The following is a 23872-nucleotide window of genomic DNA, read 5'->3' on the forward strand; positions in this document are numbered from 1 at the left end:
CAAATAATAATACAGCTAAATTTATTAAGTCTTTTAGTTATAGATGATTGTATAAATTGTATGAACACAACGTTTAATCTAATTGACATATGTATTAGTTATTTAAAAAAAGAAATTAATTGAATATTGAGATCAGTGATGACTTGTCAATTATCTGAATAAATCATTGTATGATTTATTAAGAAGACATAAACAATCTATGTAACATTATAATGTACATTGTGATTCATCCTTAATAATAAGGTAATTGAATGTTTATGTAAAATATGGGTGTTATATTTATGTTTCATCATGAAGTAAAACATTTTATAGACAGTACTGTTTTAGTCTATATGTTTATTTTATTTGGTATTCTTAGAACATGGTATTGTTTTGGATAGACCTTTCGAAGTTCCATATGAAAATGTCAAATTTTAATTTTCAATAATTTCGAAGCAGTTGAGTGAATTAAATTCACTTGATGTTGTTTTACTTGTGTCTTCCTATTGTTAGTTAAGACTGCAATTGATCAGTATAATATCAGCATATGTGCATCCTGTGTGGATTGTCTTGATATTGTCTTGATTCACAAGCATTCTAAGCAAAGATGGATAGTGGCTAGCACCGAAATTCAGGACGCGCGTTTCGTTCTATTTAGGACTCGTCAGCTGGATGTAGTTGCATCTCAGAGTTGATGTTTACTCTTGGACTCGAACCCAGTTCCGTTCGCTTCAAATGACTGAATATACATATTTGATGGATTTTTGTTCTCTGTAGCTTTCATCGTTCTTCTGAACGACATTAGCACAAACTTCAGGTAGACATAAAGTGTTCAAATTTCTCCATATATGATTCATAGCTTGTCCTGTAGACCGCGGTGTTGACTGGTTCTTGTTGACCTTAAACATGTCACCGATTGAACAGCTAGTTATAACTTGCATATCGTTTAAACTTACCGATCTATATTTATGCTTTTGTGGTAGGTTCATATATTTCACCTAATAAAATGTGAAGTTGAACTCAGAAATTTTGAAAAAGCTCTAAAATCTCTGAAACGATTCAACACAAGTAGGTAAATAGATTGAATAGAATAGTATGGGAAGTTAGTTAATATGAAAACCTGTATCAAATAAGTTATGTGACTTATTACAAATCTTTTGAACGAGACTTTCAACAAACTGATTGTGACTGTACGACAACTGTAGAATTGAAAATCACAAGAGACAATGTTTGCATCAGTGACTGACCATGCATTTTTATTTTGCTGCCTATCATTTTGTTGATGCTGTTGATCATATGTAGGTTTGTGCAAAATAAGAGAGTAACACACTGAGAAGATACAAACTTTTTAAGTTGGAGATTATAGCAATGGAGGAAGACAGAAGCACTTTGGCAAAAGTTTATCTGTTTTTATAGTTCTATAATTTTCAAGGTTCTGGTGACATATTTAGGACAGAGATGATGAATACTATATGACTAGCCTTGTTTCTAAAGTCAGTGATAATAAGGCATACAGTTGTGTCTTGACTGAATCAGGAATAGAGACATGGGTGATGGCCATAGTGAAATGAATAAACCAATTACACAAAACAGCCGTTTACATACCATATGGATTTTTTGATAGTATGAAATCTGTTTCGTTTTATTCAATTCAACAAAGTGATCAAAGTCAACAATTCATTATTCAAATTACTTGTAAGCAGTTTTCTTAATGGAGATTCATCAGTTAAACTATTGATATAATAAACATTCACATAAACCATATATTTCAGTATGGCGATTAATAGTATTCTCAGAGGATTTAGTCTTGTGTTTATGTCCACTAACCTTGGCTAATCAAGATTTTGTTGTGTCAAGAGCACATAGCTTATTCTAGCTTCCGGATAGGCTAATTTATTCATTCTTCTTGTGTCACCTTTTGGACTTGTTATTTATTCGCTTTTCAACATTAACTGTTTTTATGTAAGCGATTGTATGAAATACACGTATTTGAAATTCATCCTGGTATTTGACTTATTTATTTCCATTATTCACTAACGTAAGTTAGATTTATGATGATATACAACGATTGACGATATGTATAAGTCGATCGGATGATCATATTAGAATCAGATATTTCAGAGCCACAGAAAGTTTTCTAAAGTATCTAAGCTACAAAGATGTTGGATTTAAGAAAAAAGGAGTATAGTTGCACATTTTCTGACTTAGAAAAATAATTTATAGAGATTTATTCATTTCATTTAAGCGTTTTTTACTTGCTGTAAATTGGTATTTTTAATTGATATTTTAAACGTCGATGCAGCTTCCTTTTGGGAACCTGTGAACCAAATTTATTCACTTGTTAATACATATAAACACTTGTAGAATATGATTCAGAAATATTTAAACTCATGATTACTCTATACTTGACTAAAATACGCCTGTGTGAAAAAATGTATGACATTTTGCTTATTTATTTTACTTACTTACTTACTTAGGCCTGTCTCTCCTAATGTAGCATAGGTCGGTGACCAGCATTCTTCAACTCACTCTGTCCTGAGTCTTCTTTTCTAGTTCTATCTAATTGTTGTTTATTTTATCAGCTTCAAATTCATTTCTTCACATGACAGCTTACTTGAACTTACCTTACACTTGGATTTCAAACATTTTTATGCAAATAAATGTTGATTTCGTCTTCATATGATGATACTTCATACATAAATAAAGTTTCAATCAAAGACAATCAAATTGTTGTGACACATTTATGTATGTCGATTAAAAATAATATCCGACATTTCATCATTCTATTATCAATCACAAACTATTTTCAAATATCCACAACACTTATTGAGTTTCAAAATTAAATAATGACTATTTATGAGCGTTCACTTGACAACTACTTATACTATCATTGAAAATTACTTTGGTCGACTACTATTCATGCTTCATTTGTATCCATTCAATTTATATTTATGTATTTTCAGCTATAAACTAATTAAAATGTCTTTTCCTGAATGTACTAAACTGTTTAGATAGTTATTAAATAATATTGAACCCATTCGAGAAGTATTAGGTAATACTTTATACTAAATATATCCCCTCATTTCAGTTATTTGTTATATTAACCGGTCATTTAAATTATACTTTAACACCAACTGAATTAAAAACGTTCAGGTTTTCTGAAGAATAAACATAGATCATAAAATTTGCTTTTTATTTCTTGAGTGAAAGAAAAATGAAATTTGTGGCTTCAGAAAACACATTTCCTACATTCATCTTATATCACTACTTAATGTATATATACTTTGTGAAATAAATTGTATCACTTGTTAGTAATAACAAGCTTACACGCCAGTGGAGCTAATCCGTGTTGGGTAGAGACTGGTATCTACTTCAATACGATTGGAGATGGTCGGGCAATTTCATGGATTGGTTGATGTTAGACATCAACACCGTTGGATGCCGACTGTCTTAGTGGTTTGAAGGTTAAGCGTTCACGCGCAAGATCGAAGGCCCTGAGTTGGAATCTCGCGAGAGGAATCACGGATGCACACTGCCGAAGAGTCTCACAATAAGACTAAACGGTCGTCCAGTGTTCCCAGCTTTTCAATGGTAGTCTAACACTAATCGATTCATGATCTCAATCAAAAAACCTGATACCGTAACTGAACTATATTTCGATTATATTTTACACTGATTTAAAGAACATCATATTGTTACATAGATTATATTTATGTCAAATTAGTCAGTTCTATTCTATAAAGAATAATGAAATAAAAACTATCTACACTGACTCATCATAATTACAAAATAGTAATAATTAATAAATCAGTTAGAATATAAAAAAATAGAATATTTATTTGTTGATTTCATTCAAGACTATGGTTCTATGAACTTGATTGTCCAAAATTAAGTAATATATATATACTGAAAAGAAATTTACACTATCATAAAATGCCATATTGTAACATTCAAAACAAAACAAAACAGAATCGGAAAAAAACAAAAAGAAAAGCTAAACCTTTATAAATTTGTTGGTGGCAAAACTTATAGATGTTTGAATGTTAGATCATTCAATTGACATTTAATTGAATGGCGACATCAAAACTTATTATATATACTATTCAATAGGTTTTAACTATAGTTTCACTATAATAATACTGTTTGTACATTAGGATAGATGTTTTAATTTGAAACGGTTTTCTTTTTCTTATTAATTGGAAACTTTCTTTTGATAAGTTATGTTTGACAATATTATTATTATTATTATCAGAAGGGGTTTTGTGGAGATTTTAGAAATTTCACGATGACAACGACCATGCTCAAAAATACACTCATTGATATATATTTATCAATACACCCATTCTGATTGTTAATTAGAGTAGAATCACATATATGAAAATAACATGGATTATAACAAATTACATGCTGCTCCTTATACAAAGCATTATTTACTTACTTACGCCTGTTACTCCTAGTGGAGCATGGGCCGCCGACCAGCATATACAAAGCATAGTTCACATTAATTAGATAAATGAAACAGCACACTTAAATAATTAACGTTTCATACATTTAAGCCTTTATATCATGTTTTTTAATGAAATCAAAATATTTATTCTTTGTTATTACTAGCACAGATATATAAAGACAAATAATTTAATAGTTGAATCCATGAGTCAATTTAAGCTAGATCACTATGGAAAACCTGGAAGCGTTACTAAGGCGTCCCATACTAGGACGAAAAGGCTGTCCAGTGCTTGCAGTTTCTCTATGGTGGTCTAGCTTCAATTGACTCATGATTTGAATCAGTGAAATAGTATTATTGTTCAACTATTCATTTAATAGTGTCTAGTAGAAAGCAGGCTTACTTTTATTTCCTATTTTCAAATAAAACAAAAACACATATAAATAATATGATTACTAGATAAATATTATTACGATGCCGATAAAGTACTGGATGACTCTAACATCGTACACTTATCTTAGTTTAAAGATGAACATAGAATTGTTTTGGACAAAAAAAACAATGCAACTGATCATTTCAAATAGTGTTCAGTATATGATTAGTTCAGTCATATTGACACCAAAGAGTTTTTTGGTGAAAACAAAATTATCAGTATAGGATTATGTAAATTGTCTAGTTTTTATTGAGATTATCAACCGATTAGTGTTAGACTACCTTTGAAAACATGAGAATACTAGACAGCCGTTTCGCTCTAGCATGGGACACCTTAACAGTGCTCATCTACGATCCCGCAGATGGGATTTGAACCCAGGACCTTAGGTCTCACGCTCAAAGTGGTAAATTAATAATAACCACTGTCACAGAAACGTTTCATCGCCTCCATTTTTCACTCATTTAATCTTCAAGTTGAAAAGACGTGTATCTTATAGTTCTGACTGAGGCTCTTGATCCTTTATCATACAGGTCATTGCTTTCTAGTGAATAAAATAAAGTTTCTTTTAGGTTATAATATAAGTTAGAAGAAAGTAAACATCCTTTCTATAAATTTTAATTTTGACAACAGTAAAATATTATATCCAAAGTAAACAATCTACTTAAGTTATTAACCATTTTGACTAACTAGTAATGTATTTCAGGTACGACTAATAATGTCCCAAATCTGATGAACTATGGTAAATCATACTTTTTATATTATGATCAGTGATATATTCTGCTGGTGTCACAGATGACTTAGTTTGACTGTTATCAGGCATGTTTCCTTTATTAACTCCTGGAATTAAATAAAAATTAACGACGGAGGGCTGATTCAAGCCTTTAAATGAGAAGCTTTTTTAGTTAGCTAATGAAATTCAGTTTTTAGTCCTGAAATAATTTGATTCAGATCAGTCCTAAAATAATTAGAAGGCACAGAATTTGCGCCAAATGTTATTAAGTAAATATTGAAGAAAATGCTCTAGCTTACTGATAATTTCGAATCGTAAATCCATATCATTCATATACTGAAATTGGATCAGAATATCTCCCCACACAAACCATTGTTGCCATAATGTGGCTTATGCATAAATGTATATAACTTAAAAATTTGTTAGAGGTTTTACACAGAGTCTGATAAAGTATATCAGTTATTTGGCTGACTGTAACATCTTTATTTATTTGAGATAAGTAAATTTGTTTTGTGCAATAGATTATTGATGTTTCCCTTATGAACTTACAAAATTAAAGCTTATTTAATTATGAATTAATATTAATTATAAACTGAATAGATGTAAAAATAAACGTTTTGAGGTTATGTACTAATGTAATCTCTTTTCTTCTTGTAACAAACATATCTTCTTCAGTTATATTCTCCTCTCTTGCCTCAAATCATCAGTGCTCACTTCTTTAAAACAGAGAAATTGTGCTAAAGTTAGTGGGCAGGGAACTCACTAGGTCAAATAAGAAGTTGACATTGGCAATAATATATTTTGTTTTTCACATTATCTAAGTCATTAAAGGCATAAGATCTGTTATAATGTGTATGACATTTGATGAGTTATCACAATATGAATGATTAGAACAATTAAAGCTTTAGATATTTTATGGCTAACCAAAATTGTTACTTGAACATTCCTGACAATTGTAATAAAACCCAACTTTAAAATGTTCAAATATATTTGAATATATCATAATAATTGAATAGTTGACAGTATTTTGTTTTGTTTTTTTCTATGTGAGAAACCATTGAAAATCAGTCAATTATAGACACTGAATTTCCCTAACTTAGAATCCTGAAGGGAGGCGGAAAAGCGGAAGGCCGAAGAACACACTACGTCGGGAATTCGAAGCAGATATGGAATGGATAAATAGCAACTGGGAATAACTGGAAAGGATTGCTCAGCACAGGGTTGGATAGAGAGTCCTGGTGAGCGGTCTATGTTCCTCGACGAGGGGTAACAGGAGCAGGTAAGTAAGTAATTGACACTGAATTCTTCTGTTAAACTATGATAATGAACAACATTTCTAGGGAAAAAAATTTCTTTTAGCCTAAAACGTAACAAAATAAATAATAAAATCCATGACTTAAGTTTATATTTTGGCAAATCGTTCGAAATTTAATGTCCAATATTCCCAACACTAGTTTATTTAGCATAAATATCATTCAGTTTCATCAGTGATGCCAGCTCTGTTCCCAATAATGATCTTCTTAAGCTAGATCAGGCTTTCTATGAAGAACGTTGAAAGTTGCTTGTAGAAACTGATTAGCTTTAAATACATAAATCTTACCAAGATGAGAATATTAAGTGTACACAATTGATGAATTCTACCCTTAAATCAAACATCTTTCGATAATTACCTGATTTCCATCGGTTATGTAGTTGATTATAGTTCGTGATTAAACTACCTTGGTATTTTACGGATAATAATGCGGTGAACATTCGTACTAAATGTACGATTAATCCTTTATTGAAATTATTTGGATTAGTGAATGATTTTACATTATATTAAACAACACAACATTTTAATATCGATTTGTTCTACAGATGGTTTCTGTTATTTCTGTCATGGAACTAAAGAAAGAGAATGCATTGAGATTCTATTCATCCATATATATATATATATATATATATATATAAATATACAACTAGCTATTCAAATTTCCATGTAATCTTACATCTTATTACTAACCAATATGTTAGCAACACTTATCACTTCTTCTTGATTCAGCAATAATCATTCAATGTAAAACTTGACATTATAGAATTAATCAATAAGCAAAATTGGTAAATATGTATTCCTATCAATAAATCAAATCATCTAAATTACCACTTTTTTTCGGAAGATCTATTTTTTTTGTTTTTTATTTACTGGAATAAAGGTAAATAAATTACAGTTTTTGGATTATATAATTAAGCTTAAAATACAATTACTAGTAGTTGACAACTCATTATTGTAATGATACATTTGTTGACTAGATTGACTTTTCATTATTAAATCTGTATAGCTTTAAACTTGAAAGTCATTAATTTTTTAATAATTACTATTTAAAGTAATGTAATAAATATTAACAGTTGTTTATTTAATAGTTGAATTCATTAGTCAGTTAAAACTAGACCACCATGGAAAACTTGAAAGCACTGGATGGCACTTTAGTTCTAGTATGGGACTCCTAAACTGTGCACTTCCATGATCTCGCCCGCGGGATTCAAACCCTAAACCTACCGGTCTCACACGCTTACGCTTAACTTCTAGACTACTGAACCGGCCGTTATCCAACGGTTTGAATATCTAACTATTGAATTATTAAGGAATATACTGTGATGTATTCATTGTACTGACAGTAATAAAAATAAATTTGGTCATAGTTAAATAATGTTGTTTTTATTGAATCGAGAGAATGATTTTTTTGAATACCTTCTAGAAAAGATTTCAGTAATCACTACAAAAAAGAAGTTATCATATTCATTTTAATAATAATTTCCTTTTTTTAAAGGAATTTTGCATTTTACATTGGGAAGGTTTTTGAATATTAGAGTTTTATGGCAAATTAAGTATATTTGAATTGATATAATGAATTGTATTTAACAATAAATTGGCTCTATTTGACCATGAAAAAGTCCCAATCAATTCTGTAAAAAATGGTTTGGAAGTAATGACTGTGTACTTATCCAAATGATAAACGAAACAGAATATTCAACGGCATTTAATAACATTTAACGTTGTAAAACTGTTACAGCAATGAATGACTACTTCTATTAATGCAGGAATTTGTTTAAATGTTTCGTTTAAGATTTTCTTATCACTCAACTTAAAATTTATGATGCCAAGTTATGAACGATGTAGGAAAGTGTCAATTAGTTTATTGGATCTGTGAGACTAAACTGTTATGTGATATAAACATGGTATTTAAAGAAATGATTACTTTAAAATTAATCTGGTTATATCTGCTGGTTGTTTGTTGACTTTTTGATTCTTTCTACTACATAAGACTTACTCGATGAATATCTATAACCTGTCCATATTTATTCCTCTCTCTTTTGTGTGTGTGCTTCTTTTTCTTCCCATCTTCGTCACTAATATTAGTTTGATCCTTTCGATGCTTATCTAGGCAATGCTATCTCTCATAGTGATTTAGTGTAAGAACATTATCCAATTTGCATTCATTCTATGCTATATATTGATTATAACAGACTAATCCTGTATTTTAATGTTTTCCATGATGTAAATTACTCACTATGAGTAATCATGTCTAATCCATTAGATATTTTAAGAAACAACATTTATAATTGAGTAAAACATAACATAGTTTACACCTACATGTAAACATTCAATCTGATTTTTCAAATGTCAAGATACTTTATTACCCCTTTTACATTGTCCAAAATCATCTTGTTTTCAGTAGTAAAATGTTTCTTTTTGTTTTTAAAAATTGATAGTTCATTAATTAAAATTTTAAAAAAATCATTGGAACTAAAATTCAAAAACAATCACTGGGTGGTCATCAAAGTCAAAATATGATCATTCTGAATTTTGTTTATATTGTTGTATAAGATTTATACAATTAAAGGTTAGATACTGAAGAACTTTTTCATAAATATTAAAACAAAAATGTTACTTTATTCAAATATAGTGTCAAAATATCAGATCATTTCATTCAGTTTAAGCATTATAGTTTACAATATAAACTAATAAACTATAGTTTGATAGTGTTCTCTTATTTCATTTTAACAAACAATATAGACTAATTGATATCTAGAAATAATCATTGTAATTATAAATAAACAAAATGCAATTTAATTGTATTTGAACTCCTAGATCTAAATGGTATTATTTTTTTAAACCATTTAATCGATTCACTGTTTACTTAATTCTCTTCAGTAGTTTCAATACATTAATTCTGAATTTAAAAAACAAACAACTAAATTACTAATTAGCTAAAGATAGATAGTGGCTAATAGTGGAATCCTGGATGTGTGTCTCATTTCATTTGGGATTCGTCAGCTGGATGTACCTGCATCCCAAAGTTGATGTTCACTCCGAGACTAGAACCCAATACCGTTCGCTTCAAACGCTATTGCGTTATCCACTTAGCTACTGAGGACTCAGTAGCGTGAACATCAACTCTGGGATGCAAGTACATCCAGCTGACAAGTCTCATATAGGACGAAAGGCGCGTCCTGTATTTCACTGTTAGCCACTATCCATCTTTGCTTATAATGCTTATGACTTGAGGCTATATCGTAGCAATTCGCACTTGATGCACATATGCCAATATTAGACTGATCAATTGCGGTCCTAAATAACAATGGGAAGACATAAATAAAACAACAAGTGAATTTAAATTACTAATTGTTATATTATATCCAATTTATAATACATATGAGCGTTACATTTATAAAATACAATGTTGATATTACTTACCATTTGCATTTGATCTTAAACATCCTTGCAAACTTGTTTCGGAAGGTAAAGTTAATTGTATTGAAAGATTATGGTTAAGTACAGCTTCTAATACTATTAATCCCATGTCCATAGAAAACGCTTTACAGGATAATTCAACATAAGAATCTGCACAAATAACTTCTTGTTTAGAATAGACTGATAAAAAAAAGAGTAAAAACAGATATCAAGATAAATGTGAAATAAAACTTACATATATGGGTACTGAATATTAGATCTAAATAACTTAGACATTAGACATGGATTGACATACAATTTCACTTAAATGAGATCATGAAGCGATCATTGTTAGACCATCGTTGGAAACATGGAAACACTGAGTGACCATTTGTGGGGATGAGCACTGCTGAGGAGTCCCATACTAGGATAGAACGACCGTCCAGTGCTTTCAGGTTTTTCATGGTGGTCTAGCTTCGATTGACACATGAATTCAACTAAAAAATTACTAAATTCTCCACAAAACCTCTTTCGGATAATAATAATGTATTGTTTTTAGATTTTACAGATTAACCCATTTACCTGGGAAGCATGTATAATTTACTTGTAAAACCGATGGGTATGGACAATTTGTGATATTCTTCTGTTTTAATTGATGAATTAAATCACATCTATTTGTACCATCACACAACCGTTTTACAATCTAAAAATTAATAAAAATAGATGAAAAGTTGTTTTTAATGAATTACATTATAAGTAATATATGTGTAATGAGTAAATGAAATGATTGTTTGTATTTATATTAAAATCATATTGAATCAAACCTGATGTTTGTCTGCGTTTTAATTAATACTAATCGAAATAACTTTTAAAAAAAAGTTAATTTGTTCTTGGGTATTATGCTCAGAACGTGACTATCTATGATGCGGATCAATCAAATTTTGATCATAAAACCATTTGACAAGTGTATGGAACTATCCAATCAAATTTATCGGACAGTATGACTGTAATTTGTAATCCTCTTGATTCCCATGATCTAAAGTTTCATTTTTTTATGAGTTCATAAACAGTAACAGATTTTCTAAAGTCGGTTTTCATCACAAAGCAACATCTATTGGAGAACTATCGAAAAAAGAATAACAATAGACAGCTATTTCGCATTATTTGACAACTTTAATCTGTTCTGTCAGGCAATATACTGAAGTAAATTTAACACATTGAATGTCAAATTACTTTTACATGTCAAGTAAATTAGTGATTATCTGTTTTCATTAGCTCAATTTATAATACCTTATTGTTTGAAGAGATTGGTAAAGGGTTCAAGTTTTAGCATGAAAATTACTACTGCAGGTTTATCCAGCTTACAAGTCTTAAAAAGATGAAACATACACCGCTAATTCTAGCATCATATACAATACAAATAAATTGACATAGTGATTACTTAAAGCTATTATTAAACAGTAATAAAGCTAACCACTGTGATATTATAAAAAGATAAAGAATTTATATAATCAATTGTAATTGAATTCATTTTACCTGTCCAATTGATTTAGCATAGCATTCAGTTATTAGACTGAACTTTGTAGTTGGTCTATCTAAATACTTTAGATTTCTTTCAATATGCTCAGGTGAATTTGAGCATTGTGAATTTTTGTCAAGTACTTGACTGTAATATGCATCAAAAATATGTAAAGTTGTTCTATATGGACAGGAAATTGATGTTTGTTGATCTATGATCATTGGATTTGAATAACTATTTACTTCAACATTTGTACATAAGGTAATTACAAACTGCTTGAGTCCTAATGAATCTAATTTTAAAAAAAACGATGAATATAAACATGAAAAAGATTATTGAAATTATTGGTCAAATAAGTTTATTAGTTTATCACTATTTATAAAGTTACTGTTTAATAGGTCAAATAATAGACTTAAACTGCAAGGAATAATCAGCATACTAATTGTAGAAATGTGAGTGTATAATGCAACACATTAACTTAGTTACTGAAGAGTAACATTAAGCCATACATTACTTTATCAAAGTTTATGCGATAAAAGATTGATACTTCTAAAATAAAAAAAATCTGTCAAAAATAAAATGTCAGTTATTGAGAAAAAAGGCTAATTTTACAAATGGCTACCTAAAGACAATAGGGAAAAAATGTACTAATACTATCTTTATTGTTATTTGGTTGATACTACACCTGTCAGTTGAGAAATTTACTATCCTTAATTTATAAAATATAAAATTAAAGGTTACGTCAAAATGTCATAATTTGTCTCCTAATATTCCAATTTACTAATCAGTAAAAAGTAAAAACATAATGTTGAAAATATTTAGAACTGATTGAACTTTCTAGGATTCTGTTTACATTTTCTCAATCAATTTCAATCTTAAACATTAACTGGAAGATTCAAGTAAACAATATCAAGTAAATTTAAATTTCACCCCATTTTACAAGCTAGTGGCTATCAGGACGCAGTAGATAAGCGAACAGTACTGCATTCGAGTCGTGGAGTGAACATCAACTCTGAGATACAGCTGGATAGCTGACGAGTCCTAAATAAGACAAAACGCCGGCCCTGTATTCCACTGTTAGCCACTATCCATCTTTGCATATAATGCTTGTGAATTTAGGCAATATTGGGGTAATACGCATGGTATGCACATATGCCAATATTAGACTGATCAATTGCAGTTCTAAAAACATCAATGAGAAGATACAAGTAACCAATATCAATCAATTTTGTTTATTTTTCCATTTATGACATTTTAAAAAAATTATCTGTCAAATAATTTCATTTTATAAAATTATTCAACTTTCATTTAAGACTTGATAATATGAAACATAAGAAAAACTTGTATCTATCTAGATTTGATCTGATTCCAGAATATTATGTGTTATTGATTACAATTAGGAACTTGTGGTAAAAACAATTTGATTGATTGGTTTTCTGTGTATGTTTTGTTGTTGTTGTTATTGAGTAATTAGTACTCCTCATTGCAAACGTTCAAGTTTACAGATAATATGACTCATTATTTAATTTGTTTTCATCATTAATATACTCCAAAAGAAAGTTTTTTGTTTTCCCTTTAATTATTTCACTAGGAGACTATCTTGTGTTTTTATTGAGGTATTTTGTATAAAAAACTCTTTTTTTTTCTTGTGATTATCATAAACACTGATAACTTTGTTTTCAAACAACAACAAAATTGTTTGTTTAAAATTGTCAAATGAAAAATAGGTATAAATATTTATATATAAGTATTATAGAAGTCTAAATATTTATGATTGAAAATATTCTCTTAATTGTTGTGATTTATCTGTGTTATAACTTGTGACCTATATGTCCTGTTAATGTATAACGTAACGATAACATCAGTTAGAGAGCAGTGAATTATCGATCGGACTAGTGACTCATAAAACCCGTACGAGCAGTCTAGAGTCCTTATTGGTTCTGCTTTTCGCCTAGCTCAGCCAGTTAAGTCCAGAACACAAATCTTAGCCCCTGCAATATGAATCAGTTATTTCCAGCATACTGGGTTTATATACCGACTGGACAGACCACATCGTACCATAAAATGGAAAATAACATTTGTACAAGAATTAGCCAAATGTGGCTGTGAGCGTGAGAGGTATTATTTAATAGACAGGGCATAATTCAAGAATGGTAAATCGTATAATAGTTCATAGGTCAAAATAAAGCTAATAATAAGAAGGACATGAATATCTATAGTTTAGTTATTTAACAATTATAAGCATTTTATTGGTTTATAAATGGATCCCAAAAGTTACCATTCATTATGCTTATCGGGACATAACAAACTGATTATATGAAGGAATAGAATATTGCATAATATCTTATCTGATGAAGTTGGACTTATAAATTACTTCAAAGAATATCATCACAATTTGTAGAATTATCAGACGATCATAGAATTTATTGCTCTTAAATGCTCTGGTACGGCGGAGGGTAGGGAGAGTCAGATCCCTCTCTTGAAAGGCTCTCATATGGCTATGCGTATACAGCCACTGATAGGAAAGTCCTACTCACTGCCTTCTTGTGACGGGGGTGGTGTTTACAAAATTAAGAAGACGAAAATCGAATGTCCGACGCTCTAACCGAGTTGGCGGACACGGATGGTTCATCTAGGGGAGTTGGCGAACCGTTATTCCGAACCAGTGGTGCACATGGGTTCCGGGATCATGAAAGAACAAATGGAGTGTGACCCAGTCGTTGTTCACCAGCTACCATGAGACTGCATCTCTTGACGTTGCTGTACTCTCTTGTGGACCAGACCTTTCATTCGACGGCTCCGGAGGTCACCTCGTAAGAAAATCACCTGCTTCGATCTGGACACCCAGGCAGTATCATAGCCCACACAAAAGTCGTGTGACTTGTGTAGCGCATATATATTCAATGTCTTTTTGTACCAATATTTATGTGTGCATATAAATAATGAACAAATAACATATGAATTATCTAAAATTCACTGTAATGTTAATTTGATTATAAATTGGTTGTTTCAGATGCTTTTTTACAGTAATAGAAAACTCAATATTCTTAAGAATGCTAATTACTTTATAGTAGTTTTAATCAAGACAATCATAGTTATGACCCCATTCAATGATAACATTTTACAAAGAAATCAATTTTGAAATTAAAATTTTACATTTGGCATCCAGTTTTAGTAATTATATGTAAAGAAGAAAAAACATTAGAGTTAACTGAAATTTCCACTACTATATTCATTTTCTTATGGCCTTCCATCATAACTTATACCAGTTAATTTCATTGAAAAAAAATACGTATTATACCGAAAAATACACTAATACAGTAATTTTTCTATTTAATTAGTAGACTACCCTACATATACATATTCGTTCGATTTAATGTCATTAAACAACTTTAGATTGAAATACTTTGTAAAAGTCATTTATTGTCTCGCTTAGATGAGTTTCTGACTATAGTTAGGATTTACCACTCAAGTCAGTATATTGTGATTAGTATTTTGAAACACCAGTTGAAGGTTTGAATTTATGAACAGTTGACTAAGGTACTTAATCAACGAATGCAACTAGGAAGATTTCCCACTTTACTCATAGCCAAGTGTTCATAATACTACTGTAGTGAAATAAAGCACAGGTGAGGACAACCGAACCATATTTAGCACAACATTACAGAGTTACTTGGTAAAATGGAAAAACCATACCATAATACCTAATTTTAAAATGTTCAATAATTGTCTCAGACTTTATTGTTCTTGCATTTCCATAATATTTGCTTTCTATTCCCGTTCTTACTTCCTTGATCTTCCCAATCTTCTGCTGCCAGACATTACATTCCTTACTCGCATTATATACTACTTATGTCAATATAAGTAGCACGCACCATACTACCACTTTTGGAATAAAGGTTAAAACGTTTTTCAGAGAACTATATTTATTATATCATTTCTCATTTGCTAGTAGCTGGTATTAAGTCTTTTGGTATATGAACATAACGTGCACTGTCATGGTACAACATTTCAGTAAGTTTAGTGTAGAATTGTTAGAGATGAACATGTAAGAGAATATGAGGCTCAATATTTTAAATATAACTAACTTTACCCTTCTTCAAAAGACTAGTTTTATAATAGTCGTTGTTTAATTATTCATAACGTTTCCATATCTCTGATTACTGATTTCATTACTATCCATCTCTTACAATCCAGTTAATTCATAATCATAATGAAGTAACTCAATACTTCTAAATGTAACATTCAAATCATATGAAAAGCCCACTGATCCTAGTAATGACCCTAATACTAAGGAATATATTCATACTTAAATATCTCTCATTTTGATTTCTAGAACAATGTGTCTAACTATTGCTTTATGCTTCTGGAACTACCGATTGAAATAATTATAGTTAAATACTTCCTTCTGTCGGACAAAAGAAATAAAATTGTGAAGCGAATAAAACAAAATGAATATTGAATATAATAATGAATAGTTTTTGAATAAGTTGACAGATAATTCTAAAAATGATACAAATTCCTTTAACGTTGGATTTTCTATTACGAAAATTATTACATTATTTTTTGTTAGGATTATTTCAATGACATAATTATTTATTTCTAACTAATATGTCATATGTACCACAAAACTACGGTTCATTTCTTTTCTCAGTTATTTTGAAATGATACATCCTTGACAGTTCAGATTTGGTTACCATGACAACAGGATGATATTACCAAATTGTATACAGTTCGTCAGCGTCTGCTAGAAATTTCAATTATTATCTACATACACAAACGTCATCATTAACACAATCCGGACAAATTAAAAAATAAGATTTTTTTGAAACTGCATTTCTAATGAAGATTATGTACATAAATTCCTTGCAATAAAAGATGCATTGGCATTTTTAAACTCATGGTACTGAAAAAGTAAAATCTCACTCAGTCATAAAATAAATATTTGTAAAGTGTGCTACCAAACCTAAAGTGAATATACGTTTCTTATGATATGATGGAAGTCCTAATTATGAATGGAATGACCTATATGAAGAAAGATTTGAGACAGAAAAGTTAGTCTGGGTTTGTTAGCTACAGAAATATATATAACGAAATATGTCTCTTAAGACATCAATGTACTCTAATGTAAGCGATTTTGAGGCTGAATGTTCAAAACCTTTCAAACAATAAATAGTTTATGAAGGTATTTTTGGAACTTTTTCCGAGTTAATCTTTAACTGACATCGTGGTGTGTGCTACTTATATTGACATAAGTAGTATATGACGCTAGTCGTAAACAGAATGTCTGGCAGCAGAGAGACAAGAGGATCGCACAGTAAAGAATGGGAACAGAATGCAATTTGTATGAAAATGCAAGAACAATGAAGTCTGAGTCATCTTGAGACAATTGATGGACATTTTGCAAATTAAGCATTTACTTTATGATTGTTAGATTTTATTAACAAGTCCTGTAATTTTGTGTTAAATACATTCGATTGTCCCCACCCGTGTTCTGTTCACTACAGCATGAGTTATTTCTAATGTCTATTACAGACATTATATACGAATTCATGTTTAGCTTGATGTAAACGCATTATATTAGTTTAACCGTATTAAATTTGCATTATCTATACCGTTAAATTTATTTTCAGGAGAAATGCAAAATGGAACTATCTTCCATATTCAATAAAGAGTTTCAGTTACAATTTTGATCAACTTTTTTTTATTTTCCATGCTTCAGAAAATTAACAATTGAACTGTCTATCACATGAAAATCACATTTATGTGTTCTAGTATATAAACTTGTGGTATTTCATTACATTTCAATGTGTTTAACATAATTCGTCTACCATAAGTAACTGACACATAGTTCTAAATAAAAATTATTCATATTATATAATAAAATTACTATACACAGAATCGGACTGATGGATTGGATGATAACATTGGCAATCAGTGTTAAACCTCCAATATTGATTGAATCCTACCGATCATTTTACAATGTGACTAATAATTTGTTTGATACTGAATAGAATAGTTTTTTTTCAAATTCAGTGATTGAGACGGATTAGCAGAATGCTCTGGATCTAGATTTTGTGATAAATGTCTCACGTCACCGAGGAATATTTTCAATCTTCAGTGAAATAGTATCTATTAAGTAATTCGAACTGATATCACATAGTGTAACTGTTAAAAATGATCTACAGTACTAACTATTCAATAACTGAAATCTTTCAACATTACTGCCAGAAATGAAACTCGTTTATTTCTTCATAACATTAAATGATCAAATTCGAATGAATTATTGACACAGTTTATTGTGTTTCTCATAAGTTAAAATATTTTACTACAAGTTTTTACATGATTCGGTTACTAATTTCCCATTTAACTGCTTCCATTACATTATGTATCACTTAGCTATGCTGGTAATTACGTGATGAGTTTTCCGTTTTCAGATATGTTGATTACTTTCTTTAAAATATGTGTAGTGTTGGTTTACTTTGTTAAGCCCATATAACTTATTCTACCTTATGGACAAACCAATTTATTCATTCTTATTAAGTCACGTTTTGACCTTGTTAATCATTCACTTATCAACCCTGACTGTTTTTATATGAGCGTACGTGTGTACATTTCTTATCTTCATCATTACATTTATGCAACTTATTATTGTGTGACTATAAATATTGATTCACGCTTGGTTAAATCAGGTTGGCTCACACACCTTCACTTCTCTCTCCCCTTCGTTCCATCTCCCTGATTGTCTGTTCAGATCAACGATTTTATGAAATATACCTTATTCGAAATTCATTATCGTATTTGACTTATTTAATTCCGTTATTCACTAACGCGATTTAAGTCGATAATTTTATACGAGGATTGACGATATGTACATTCCAATGGCAATCAATCATACGATATAACTGGAGTCAGATCCCGGGTCACTAGATATCCCATTAGAGATGGATTACAATATTATTACCATCCAATTAGCACATGCTAACCAATAACATTTGCTGAAGAACGAGCGTTTACTACATAACACCTAAATGTGTGATGGGAAAGATGTTAAATATTTAGCTGACCAATAATTTCAGTTCTTGTTAAGAGTTAGTAGGTGCTTGAAACTAATTTGTAAATTTTCAACAAACAAATTCCAAAATGCCTGTTTTTTATTGTCTATTGGTTTATTTACATCTTTGGCACTGATTCATATTCTACGTTGAACGTATTTTAGTTCTGTTTAGTTAGCCCTGTAGAATTTTTTTCCAACAAATCCAAAATTTGAATAACGCTTCAACAAATTAGCTTATTTATTGAAATGTAAAATGAATGTCATATCCTATATTAATAATGTTTATCACAGTTTTGAATGTTCACTTTATTGAATACCTTACTAACATTTACTATTTTGGTTAATTGTATAATGTTTAAAGAGAGCAAGAACGAAGATTGGTGCAGAATAATATAAATTCACTTTATTTCTTTAGGTACTAATCAGCTGCTTATAACTTGTAATATATTAAAATCAACGTTATTACAGATATTGACAGACTTATACATAAGAGGGTGATTAAAGATGAATGTATGTATCATGATGTAGCGAAGACTTTCAAAATTTTTATGTTGTAAGCAGCTGATGAGAACCTAACGAAACAAAATGAATTCATATTATTCTGCATCAATCATTATTCTTCCTCTCTTTAAGATAATTAGTGAAACTATATGTATGAAACATAATGTTTGAATAGAACTGTGGATTGGCAAAACAATTTGTTTATTTAGTTGCATAGCATGGGTTTTTTATGAAGTTTGATAATACTGACTTGGTATTATAGTGAAGAAGAACACAAGTGTGGACAATCGAATGTATTTAAGCACGAAATTACAGAATATCTCACTAAAATCTAAGAACCATACAGTAAATCTCTAATTTGCAAAATATTAATCCATTGTCTTAAACTTGACTTTTTCTTTTGTAAATATCAGTCCATCATCTCAGATTTCATTATTTCAGCATTTTCATGTCAATTGCTTCCCGTTCTCGTTCTATCCTTCTCGATCTTCTACTGAAACACATCCTATTCCTGACTATCGTTATATACTACTTATGTGTAAATAGGTAGCTCAGACCACAGTATTACACTAATCAATTGTAAATTTTATAGATTATTTTTAAAAGAATTTTTGTTTCCATATTAATAAATATTGTGCTTATTTAAGCCTAGTGCATAATAAAATCAGCATGAAACTTTTTATAAACAAACCGTAACGCCAGATATATTTTAAAAAATTAAGTACGCATCATTATTTTCAGTTACTATGAATGAACCAAGTTCTTATGTGAAAAACTAGACTGTTTTTTTCTCATCTTATTCAATGAAATAGTCATTAAACATTGAAACAATTTAAATAACAACTTACTTACTTAATTACGATATTTACCCCTCATGAAGGAGCTTACGCCGCCCACCAGCATTCTCCATCCAAATATATAAAATCACTTTCAGTATTATATTATAATTAACTATTCATAAATCTCTTTTTTATTTTATAAACTATACTAATGATTATTTTAATTAGATTTCTTTAGTGTGATATACGTGTGAAATAGGAGTTCGAATTCATCATATAATGAAGGGATTAACATAATTAATAAAAAATAATATCTTGTTTCATTTTACTATAAAACAGCAATTATGAAGGTTTGTTTTCATGAATATGAAGATGCTTTGTTCTATATCTATAATATTCCCAATGAATAATTAGTCCCTTGAATAAACGATGAATCTATTTCACTAATTGAAATAAACAACAACTTGCAACGACAACAAAAAAAAGAAGAAAACTAGACAACAATGAATAAAGATGACGAAAATATTGAAGTATATAACAGAATACATATAATACGTTACTTTAAAGAGAATTCACCTATAAAGTGGTATGAAATATAACTCAATAACAGGAAACTATCCAAAGCACATAGTGATTGTGCATACAAACATATAACAGTTTATAATGTAAAGAGACCAAGAGAAAATTTCAGTTCTCACAGAATATATTACTAATTATTTATTAATTATCATGATAGAAATTCTTTTTTTCTTCTTCTTCCTTGGTTATAATTATTATGAAAATTCTAAAAAGAAAACATGATTTTACATTGACGACTATTGTAATATGTTGATTACCAATTTGTGGATTTTGTTGTTGTTGTTTAAACTATTGAGCTCATAGATTTAATCAGTTGATTTGTATGATTCATATGTTTATGTGAACATATTTTACATCGAAGTTACAATGATGGTGATTCGCACAGTAATCGTAAACTAATATCTCATAATGATGGTAATAATAATAATAATGGTAAGCACATTGAATTATGTATAAACCACATTCTTATAGCTTGTTATTAAAGCAATGATTCATTATAAGATTAGTCAGATTTATAAATAAAATCTCTGTCATTTTTGTATAGGCCTGGTAATATTTAATAGTCTGTGACTTCTAGCTATATTGGATTACATATAGAATAATCATTTCTCTTGTATAGTTTATTAAATATACTGATAGCTATGATGAATTACTATTTAAACTTTTAGTAATTAAACAGATTCGAAATTTGACTGAATACTAAAAATTCCAAATCAACTTGTTCGAAATTTGTCCAAATATTATTGTGAATGCATTGGTTTTGATTTGTTCTAATTGATTAATTGCCTATTTTACCCACTCGTTTACTTTCATAAAATATTTACAACTTATTATTCAAAATATCAACGCAATACCTTAATGGTTGATATATTGATTAGATGTAGTTCTGTTCTTTGAGTTAAATGATTTAGTAATGTTGCTTTTATTGTTCAGAAAAACAAGCTCTACGATTAAACCATCCAGCTCAAAGAACAGAATTGTATCTAAAACACCAATTGGCACTATAAATCTTCTTTACCAGCTCAAAAAGCTTTTAAATTAATCTCTTTGTGTTTTCTTCAGAAAAATTTATAAATTGAATGAAATATGTGATATAAAAATATTATAAAAGTAAAACAAATCAAAAATACATAAAGCGATTATGACAATTTGAAGGAACACTTTGTTGAGAAACACATTTTCTGATTAAATCTTAAAAGAGTAACAATTTAAATAAGTAAAGAATAACTATATCTATGTTGTATCCTAAATGAGTAGAAAAATTGTATTTCTGACGTTTCGTGACTTCATGTAAGCTAGTTCATCAATGTAAATAAATTAACGAAATGAAATTAACATAAGTTGAAATAGTACTAAGGAAACAATACAAAATATTTTTTAGTACAATCAAAATCATAATAAGTCTAAATGATTGTTATATGTTAGTTTACTTACTATGTACAAAGGATAGTTTATCATAAAACATGTGGTATTAAGTGAAGTGATTTGAAAACATATTATTATTAGTAGTACTCTTGTAGTAAAGAAGAACACAATTAGGGATAATCGAATGTATTCGAATACAAAATTACAGAATATCTTAGTAAAATTTGAGTACCGTATAGTGAATACTTCATTTGCAAACTGTCAATCAATAATATCAAACTTGACTGTTCCTTCTACAAAATATTATTAAATTGTCTCAGACTTCATTGTTCTTTCATTTCCACTCCAAACATTCTCCGTTCACGTTCTTTTTTTCTTTGATCTTCTTAACCTTCTGTCGCCAGACATTTCACTTTCTATTGATGATACATACTAATTATACTTGTCGACATCAGTAGCACATACTACACTGTGATCATTAGAAAAGAAATCAGTTAGTATATTGCTTTTGATTATTGTTGATCAACTGATAGAATTTTTATCTTACTATTTTTGATCGATACATCTTTGTCCATTCTTTACCACATAGTAACATAACACATATATTAAGAATAAATCTAAGAAAGATTGTTTGCATCATGTTATATATATATAAAGTCCAATGTTATCTTATATTCAGATCAAACTTCTACTAAACATAACCTGTTTCAAGAATGGAATTTTATTTTAATTAGGCAAATAAAGTATAAAGGTGGGTGTTTTTTAGAATGTTCAATTTACATCTTAAATATTAATTAGTAATAAGCGACATATGCATTGATTATACATAGACGTCGTTATATCAGAATGATGAAAATGGTAGAAGACACTTTTAAACCTCATTAAAGAAATATTGTTTTCTTTTTCTTTTTTTCTTAGTTACGAAATGTAAAATTTAAATGTCGCGAAAATAATTTTTTTTCAAAATATTCTTGTATTATTTTTTATTTGTATTCTGTAATTACGTAAGACGGTTATAACAATCATTACATTTCGAATAAAAGAGAGTTCAGCGGAGGAAATTCTCTTTTCGACGAAATCATTTACTTAAGCTGTATATGTCTATAGGAGGATAGAAAAGATTGCACCACAAAATGGATTCGAGACTAAATAACAAATGAGGTTACGTACTAATCAAGGGGATAAGAAAGAAAATAATTTACGGGTCAGATAACTGTCCAATTGACAGATATGATGTGTTAAGGATAAACCTCTACTTTGGACCACATCAATGTATATCTATAAATGTACTTACTCATGTGAGGCACGTTACATAGGCCACACAAAGCGATCACTTTCCAAACGCATCTCAGGACACTATCCGGCTTAGCTTTTAAAAGGTGAATGTAAGACAATTACTGGTTCTATGCAGGCGCATTTAATCAACAGTGGACACATCGCTTCAAAGGATTCTTCTTTTTAAATAATCTACAGAGTCAAAGGAATTGGATTGAAGGGATGTCGAATCAATATTGTATGCACTGCTGAGGCATTGGCAATCCACTAACTCAAGCCTAAACTTTGCATGCAGAAACAATTCGTCCAAGCTCTCATTATTTTGCAGTTTTAAACTCTAATCAGTTATTATTATTATTACCTTATACAAGTTATCCTGAGTATTATCCAGTTTATTATTATGACATTTATGTTTGTCGTTTTTTCTTCATATCTGTCACTTGGACTATTATCTGACCCATAAACTATTTTCTTCCTTACCCTCTTGATTAGTACGTGAC

General features: G+C 29.6%; 1 protein-coding gene across 1 annotated transcript in view; it reads right to left on the reverse strand.

Annotated features, from left to right (window-relative positions):
• The window catches only part of BUB3_9 (mitotic spindle checkpoint protein Bub3), a gene marked incomplete at its 5' end in the record, with an annotated part of 40635 nt that overhangs the window by 9944 nt on the left and 6819 nt on the right, over window positions 1–23872 (reverse strand). Inside the window, 3 exons of the mRNA XM_051218768.1 lie at window positions 10322–10498; window positions 10880–11000; window positions 11834–12099. Coding sequence (XP_051071627.1) covers window positions 10322–10498; window positions 10880–11000; window positions 11834–12099 — 564 coding nt within the window. The remainder of the gene's footprint in view (window positions 1–10321; window positions 10499–10879; window positions 11001–11833; window positions 12100–23872) is intronic.

This window comes from Schistosoma haematobium, chromosome ZW, assembly GCF_000699445.3.
Source record: "Schistosoma haematobium chromosome ZW, whole genome shotgun sequence".
In the NCBI taxonomy this organism is placed as follows: domain Eukaryota; kingdom Metazoa; phylum Platyhelminthes; class Trematoda; order Strigeidida; family Schistosomatidae; genus Schistosoma; species Schistosoma haematobium.